General features: G+C 50.1%; 1 protein-coding gene across 1 annotated transcript; it reads right to left on the minus strand.

Moving 5' to 3' along the window:
• Positions 1 to 740: 740 nt before the first annotated feature.
• On the minus strand, positions 741 to 3,135 carry KLF2 (KLF transcription factor 2). Its single transcript, XM_085211716.1, has 3 exons — positions 2,978 to 3,135; positions 1,966 to 2,851; positions 741 to 1,613 (listed from the first exon to the last, which is right to left on the minus strand). The coding sequence occupies exons 1-3, from the start codon at positions 3,050 to 3,052 to the stop codon at positions 1,438 to 1,440; spliced, it is 1,137 nt and encodes a 378-aa protein (XP_085067842.1). The 5' UTR covers positions 3,053 to 3,135; the 3' UTR covers positions 741 to 1,437.
• Between the last annotated feature and the right edge of the window lie 4,901 nt (positions 3,136 to 8,036).

Here is an 8,036-nt window from a genome sequence, read left to right on the forward strand (position 1 = left end):
GCACTGCCGGAGCTGCAGCACCATTCACTTCAGTGCAAAGCAGTTTTCAAACTCCTGATCAGTATTTCACTTCTCCTCCAGAACAGTGAATACCTTTCTTAGCTGCCGAGAGCCGGGTACGACTCAGAATTATGAGGTGAATTTCGGTTTTTGGGAATGAGTTATGAAGGTATTTGAACCTGCGCTGTGAATTTATGTTTAAATTCCACCACTGTTCTATTGGAATTCTGCACCGAGCTCTGGAGAGCGGCAGTAATTTATGTACGAGGATGCCTTAAAATAAGCCTCCGTAATTACAAAAATGCAGTGTTTAAATTTATAGTAAAAACCCACACACTGCTGGCGAAACTGTAACTGCATCTGGAAAACATTAAGGATGCTATTAAAGCAGTCCAGCATAAACTAGAAATGAGACTGAAATTACAGTGCTGCTTACTTAACCATTTTTAGGAAGCGTGTTTTGAATCTGAGCGACGTTTCTGTCTGATTTTCTGATGCAGCACCGCGTGGTTTCGTGTTTGCTGTCCTACGTTATCTGCTCTACAAACCTGCAGCCCCAACAAACCTACAGACAAACCTGCGGCCCCAACAAACCTACAGACAAACCTGCAGCCCCAACAAACCTACAGACAAACCTGCGGCCCGGCTGCTGGCGGTGCTCTCGCAGTGAGGGCTCCCAGCACAGCGCGGCGTTGTGGGGAATGGAGGGGGGGGACCCCGAAGGACAAGGATGAACCACAGCAATTAAAAACTTGTTTTATTAAAAAGATGAAATGTTTTCAAACATTGAAAAACCACGTTTTTATAAAAACAGAAATAGGCAAAATACCCATTTGTCTTCTATTTACATATACAATATTTCTTGCTGTATAAAATTATTTACAATATATAAAAAAATTACAGTAAAATAGGTTATTTTCTTACAAGACATCAAGCCCTGTACTTCTAGTGTAGATCATGGCAAACATGAGTATTATTGCACCTGTGAAACAAACAGTCTAACAATAGGAGTGTTCTCTTAGCCATGCCTTCAGCCAAGATCTAAAATAACATCGAGCTACAGTAACATTCACTTAATCTCTCCTAGGGTCAACTTCAGGCAGTTTCCATACAAACATTGTCTCGTTAAGCTTAGGGCACTTAGAGCCGGAACAGAAAAAAAAGATATTTACAGCTTCTTCTATACAATCTGTATGGAGTCTCACAGAGTTTACCCTTCACAGAAGCTGCATAAATAACCCCCGTCCTCCCCGCACGGTGCGGGCAGATCCGCAGACGCCGCCTCGTCAGGTTCTGTGCAGGAGACGCCGGCTGGGTCTCCTTGTGTCCAATCCTTGGCGGCCGGAGCGCGGTGCCTCCCCACGTAGTACCAGCTACAGGTTCGGAGCGTTCTGCACCTCAGCAGCTCACAACGTTCACTGTCCGCCGGCCCCGCGGCTACATGTGCCGCTTCATGTGCAGGGCCAGGTGGTCCGACCTGGAGAACGCCCGGTCGCAGAGGTGGCACTGGAAGGGCCGGTGCCCGGTGTGCTTGCGGTAGTGGCGGGTGAGCTCGTCGGAGCGGGCGAACTTCCAGCCGCAGCCCTCCCAGTTGCAGTGGTACGGCTTCTCACCTGTCGGGAAAGCACAGCGTGACTCAGCGCGGCACTCCCACCCCGGGCGGCGTCACGCAGCCTCATCCCAGCATACGACACCGAGCCCTTCCCTTCCACGGGCAGATCCAATACAGAGCCACGATACCGCTCTGCTGTGTCCTTTACGTCCTTTACCGCCCTGAGAACCCGCTGAGAAAGGGCCTTGAAAGTCGCCCTTGGAACAGCCCTGACCCCCAAACAGACTCTCTCGGTCTGACCACCTGTCACAGCCCAGCTGTGAGAGCTCCAGGGACTGGGAGACTACAGGATTAAAGCTCACGCTGCTGCAAACCGCTCCACGCAGGCAGCCGTCCCACCCGGCCAAGCTTACCTGTGTGTGTCCGCAGGTGGGCCTTCAGATGTGAGCTCTTGGTGTAGGTCTTCCCACAGCCCGCATACGTGCACGTGTGCGTGGCCGTCCTCTTGCGGGGCCAGGAGCGCCGGCCTCTTTTCGGCTTGGAGTCCAGCAGCTCCAGCGGGGAGGAAGGAGGGGTGAGCATGCCTCGGGGAGCTGAGGGCTGGAGGGGCAGGCTGTCCTCGAAAAGGCCGTACTGGGAGGTGTTCTGGTACTGGAGGTGGGTCTGCGGGTGGTGAAAGCCGGAGGGCGGGTGGTAGCTCTGCTGGAAGGACGAGGGGCACATCATCTGCGTGTGGCACTCATTCACCATGAGATCGTCGGGGCTCAGCGGTGGTGTCTCGGCGCCGGGGATCTGAGGGGAGTTGGCCACCCGTGGCTGTTCGTAGGCCATCATGCAGGTCGCGCTGCCCTCCTGCTTGATCTTCGGGCAAGCCTGGGGCACCAGACCCAGGACTGGCCCATAACTGTCCATGTCTGGCTCGGGCTTGATGCTGTCCACAAACTGCGGAGCCCCGAAGCTGGGTGTCACGAAGAAGCACCCGTGCACGCTGCCAGCTGGGCAGTAGTCAGAGTCCATCTCGGGGCGGATCATCTCGGGGGCGATGCCGGCGCTGTAGGGCGGGGGGCTGCCCTGTTCCAGGGCGTTGTAGCATCCCGGGTTCGGGTTTGTCTGGTAGAAGCCTCCGCTCTCCCCTTGCGCGGGGGGAAAGTCCCCGCCGGCAGCCCCTTGGCCGTAGCCGTCGCTGCCCATGGAAAGGATAAAATCCAGCACGTTGTTGAGGTCTTCATCCTCTTTGCGTGGGGAGAGGTCGCCCCAGGTGCCGCCGGGGGCCTTGGCCTCCTGCTCGCACTTCCACCTCTGGGGGAAGAAAGAAAAGGGAGAAGGTTAGCGGTGCGGCCGGGAGCGGGGGTCGGGGGCAGCGGGGCGGGCAGAGCCGCGGGGGCTCAGCGGGGCTCGGCCGGGCCGGGCCGGGGCCGCACTCACTTCGTGGAGCGCTTTCTCGCGGCAGGGGCTGGCGAAGGTGGCGAAGGAGGGCAGGATGGTTTCGCTCAGCGCCATGGTGCGGCCGGGCGGGACGCGGCGCGCAGAGCCGCCCTCCCACCTTATAACGCGGGCGCGGGCGCCCTCAGGCCAATTGCAGGGAGCGGAGGAAACGCGTCCCGGACGGGGCGGGCGGGGAGGCAGCGGCTCGAGCGCAGCCTAAATTTAGCCCCGGTATAAAAGGACGCGGCGGCGGCGGCCGCAGCCCGAGCGGGGCGGAGCGGAGCGGGGCCCAACGGCGGCCCCTGACCGGCCCCCAGCGCGGGGAGCGGAGCGGGGACCCCCCCCAACACGCACAGACATACACACGCACACAGACACTTCGGACACGGGGTGCCGGGGGTGGGAGGGTCCCCGCGCGGGGCACTGACGGCTCCGCGTCTGTGTGGGACCCCCGTGGGAATTGGGGTCGGGGGTTGCGGGGGGACCGTCCGTGACGCGGGATGACGGCGGTGAGCCCACGGTCCGCAGACACCGCGAGGGACCCTCGGCGCAGCGGGGAGCTGCCGGTCCCAGCGAGCCGGGGGTGGGCGTTCGATCCCCTCCCGCAGCGGCTGCCCCACGGCCGCCTCATCCCCGACCCCAGGAACGCGCAACGTGAGCCGAAGGCGCGAGGCTCCGCGCTGCCCTCCGCCCGATGCTCCCGGCGGTGCCGTCGGAGCTGCTCGGTGCCTCCTGGGCCGGAGCCGTGTGTGCGGCGGGAGCTCGGGGCTCGGGCAGTTCCCATTTGCTGCACAAAGATCACCCAAAGCAACGTTTCCTTGTGATACAACGAGAGAGATAACGCAAGGAGCTCCTGAGCTCTCCTTTGGCCAGATTTTGGTCTCGGGCTGAATGTTTCCGAGGGGAAAGCCGTGCTCCCTTGCCTTGGCCTGTGGCCCCAGTGCCCGCTTTTAAGGAACGATTCTCCAATAATTTTTGATAATGTGCCCCAGGCTGCTGCCTTTGAGAATCGCAGCTGCTTGGCAGCCGTCCAGGACCAAAAGAGCAAAAGTGGCAGTTCTGAAATGAGGAAAAATGATGATCTATTGCGGATAGAGCGATTCTTTGAAAGCCAGCTTCAGGGAAAGAGCCGCGCTTCCCCCGCACCTCCTCCATATTTTCTTTGCGATCAATTCTAAAAGAATTTCTGCTTTATAGATGAGAAAAATGTAGAACAACCTCGCTTTTATGTGCTGTGTGCCCCGAGAGGGGAAGGAGTGATGGGTTCTGGATCTCAAGGAGCATTCTGAGCGTGTTCGCTAAAGCCCATCCCAGGAAAGCGCAGTTGCTAGGGGGAATAAATGCTCTTTTCAATAGCTGCACATGTTTTAAAATAACGAATATCTCTTGTATAACTTTCTATACTTTTTACTCTGAAAGTTCGCAGGATGGCCAGGAGGAGCAGCCAAACTTCTGTGACTGGAGCAGAATCAATACACCGAATGCATGGTAACGAAGTACACAAAGATGTGTGACTCATCGCTGTGCAATGTCACACTTGTGTAATCTTTCAATGTAAACTCTTTTCCTCTAATAAAATGTTAGTAAGTGCACAATACGTATATATGGCACTGTGAGTCAGCCAAGAAAATACACTCTGATGAATTCAGAATGAATGTGAATGTTCCCTCGATAACACACCCTGAATGTCTGTGTCAGTTTATGTGCTTGTGATTTCAGCAACAGCTATAGCAAAATATTTTGTTTCTAGGTTATACAACTCTATGTGTACGTTCGCAGCAGCTCGGTCGGACGCTGCCTTCCAGTCAGTGCTGTGAGGACATTTGTTGGTAGCAGAGCTCTGTCACCCAACTGCATCGCTTTTTTTTTCATAAAAGGGACGTTTAATGGGCAGGGAGGATGAAAGCTGAATTGGTGAAATAATGGATTCACTGCCTTTCATTTCTTTTTGTTTTCCAATAAGGCTACAGAGCTACCAGACGATAGCTATATTAAACCTGTGAGAGGCGTGTGAGAATTTATTTATGCTGTGAGTCACCAGTGCTGTTCAAATTGAGCACAGCTCTGCCATGACCTTCCTCGGATCTGCGATCGCTGTGCTGACATTTTCCGGCTTCATTAATTTATTTGTGTGTTGCTGTATGCAATGGTTATTTAAAATGTCTGATATGGAGACCCTGGCACTGATCTCACGGCAGCATAGGAAAGGAGTGATGCCACTGGTGTGGAGAAGCAAAGAATGTGAGATTAGAAGTATTTCTTAATCTGCCGTGGGTAGAGGAGAACTAAATGATGTGTGATTTGTCTTCCAGCCAAAGCAAACAGAGGCTCTACCATTTCTGTATGACAGCGTTGGTTTTTCGAGGTGTTGCTGCTGATCTCTGTTGTTGCTTTTACATCAAGGGAAACTTCTGAAGAGATTGTAGTCACGAAATAAAAGATTGAGAGCCGGGGCTGTGTGATGAAGTGCACCCGTGGTGAAACTGCAGCTGGAGCAGTTGGTGAGATGCCCACACGTCACCTGGCTTCTGTGGCTCTGAGTCATCGCAAAACTCAAACAAACAAACAAACAAAGCTGCTTTCTCATGGGACGGTTCTCAGGGAGTCCTGCTGCACCTCAGCCACTATCATGGCAGCGGGGAAAGGAGGAGGTTGGAGCTCTCAGCACCGCGGGTGATGCTGTGACCAAGCACTGCGTGTGTAGGAGGCACAAATGCCAAATCTTTGTCCCAAACTGCCATCATTCTGTTGACTTTCTTTCTTTCTTTTCTTTCTTTCTTTCTTTCTTTCTTTCTTTCTTTCTTTCTTTCTTTCTTTCTTTCTTTCTTTCGTTCTTTCGTTCTTTCTTTCTTTCGTTCTTTCTTTCTTTCTTTTTCAGACTCTGAATTAGTGTTTTCAAAAGTCTGATATCAAAGAAGAAGTCAGTAAAATGATGTGAACTACCACATAAAGGAACTGTACAGGTGTTTTTAAGATAGGCATCTCTCAATTTGGGGAGAGTGATTTAATCCCATAGGCCTTTTTTTGGTAATTAAAGTAACATCACAAATTAATTTGATAAAGGAGCCGTTTTTACCAGAGCTTTTCCCATACGAGGACCTAGAGGCGAAGGCAGACCTCCATCTCTTTGATAGCGTGGCGCTCCTGGGGCTCATCATGCCTTTGATACGGCACATTTTCCTTTTTGCGTGTCTCTGATTTCCTTCTCAGCTGTGTGTGTGTTCTCAAAACCTTCCCCTCTGAGGCATCTGACAGCAGCCATCTCTGCAGCACTTCCTTGATCTTTGCCATCTACGACTTTATCAGTAACGATTTCTGTTTTATTCCAGGTCATTGTTAACAATGCTGAATTGTAAGTGGCCCTGAAAAAGATAAAGAACTAATAAACCTGCTGGATTAAAAATTAAATTAACTTTCAAGATGTGCCAACTTACGTTTGGACCAATTTGCGTGTGCGCACCATATTGATTTGTCATGTTCTTGTTTCTTAATGTGAAAATCACATTGCACAAGGCACATTCGCTTGTTGCATCAACACTGCTGCCTTATTTAAAGCGCTGTTAAAAGCCATTGTCATTAACTAAAGCAATTCTATTCATGATTCTTGAATGTATCAGGTCTCTCCAGTATTTTGCCCACGTTTTTATAGCGCAGAGGAGCCTATGTGGGCCGTTCTGTTTACCCTGTTAAAATAGATTGACATAATATTAACATTCTTCAAGTCACCTGGGGCTTCCCCACTGTTCCGAAATTGATTGATAATAAACATTAACCATCTGGATATATCCTTAGTTGGTTCTTCTGAAACACTCGCTTATAAGTTACCCAGACCTGGCAACTTAATCTTGTTTGAGCAGAGCAGCAGTTGTTTTAACATCCTCCTTAGTTACTGGAATGGAAAGTATTTCAACATCGTTATTGTCTGATCTGAATGCAGCATCTGGCTTCTTCTCAAAGAGAGAACAGAAATATTTTGTAGTGCTTACTTCTGCTTTTTCAGCATTACTATTGACAGGTCTATCACGTCCACTCGTTCTGATGGCAATCTTAATTCATTTTGGTGAAGCCTTATTAACTCATTTGGAAGGTTAACAAACATCAGCTGTTGCTGATACTTTCAACCACTGCAGACTTCCATGGGCACAAAGGAAAATTAAGCTTAAAGTTCATCTCAATAAATAAGTCCACTATAAAAGCTTTCTCAGAAATACACGAGGAAATACTGTCCCTATGATTAAAGTACTTTAATGGTTCAGTGAATCATGCAAAATTCAGATGTTTTGTGAATTTGTGATTATGTTTTTTAACTCAAGTTTGCCATGTGAAGGATGATAGCGTTCAGCTATAGATCTTTTTTTTTTTGTCATTTTTGGTTGGGGGCTCTTCAGACCCATGGAGTTTACCCCAGTTTTTTAATTACCAGCTTTGATTAGGTGCGTAGTTGTGCTTCTGCCAGCACTTCTGACACGCGCACATGTGTTGGATTGCAGATGTCCCTTTCAGCTGTCAATTAAAAACACATTTGATGAATCTTTCTTTTTTTATACAGAACTGTGAAATGATACCACAGTTTCGAAAACTGTATTGTCATATTTATCAGTGAAACTGCCTAAATTATCGGGCACAAATTATGAGCTACAGTTTTCAATTGTTGCCAAGTAGTTTTTATTGCAGTGTCAGTAATCGGGAGATGGAACAGTGGGGTTGTGATAGAGGCCAGAAAACACCTGGTGTGCTTTCACCCAGGTAAGCTGTATCAGCATAGCAGCATTAATGCAGCCCATAGGGAGCATTTGTGTTTCTTTGGGAGCTTTGAGACAGAGCGTGATGGAAGGAAAGATCCCACTTTGTCCTGGAACAGGGTAAGAATGGCATTGTGAGATTTCAGACTTGTCGCGTCTTTCCTGGTCTTTGTTTTAGGAAAGAACTGACACCGTTTACTGGAGAAGGCAGGAGAAAAAGTATAATGATGTATTATCTCATGTCCATTTGGGATCATTACTAATGTTGTAAGACATGCAAGTTAACTGGGATTAGGAGTAAGAACTGTGTTTGGGGT

The sequence above is a fragment of the Meleagris gallopavo genome, chromosome 30 (assembly GCF_905368555.1).
Source record: "Meleagris gallopavo chromosome 30, MGAL_WU_HG_1.1, whole genome shotgun sequence".
NCBI lineage: Eukaryota > Metazoa > Chordata > Aves > Galliformes > Phasianidae > Meleagris > Meleagris gallopavo.

What these genes read in the sequence shown, in the direction of transcription:
- KLF2 (XM_085211716.1), bottom strand. Translation starts at nt 3,052, where the DNA reads ATGGCGCTGAGCGAAACCATCCTGCCCTCCTTCGCCACCTTCGCCAGC. An exon ending in GCGAGAAAGCGCTCCACGAA is followed by an intron (nt 2,852 to 2,977) that starts GTGAGTGCGGCC and finishes TTCTTCCCCCAG; the next exon opens with AGGTGGAAGTGCGAGCAGGA. An exon ending in CCACCTGCGGACACACACAG is followed by an intron (nt 1,614 to 1,965) that starts GTAAGCTTGGCC and finishes CTTTCCCGACAG; the next exon opens with GTGAGAAGCCGTACCACTGC.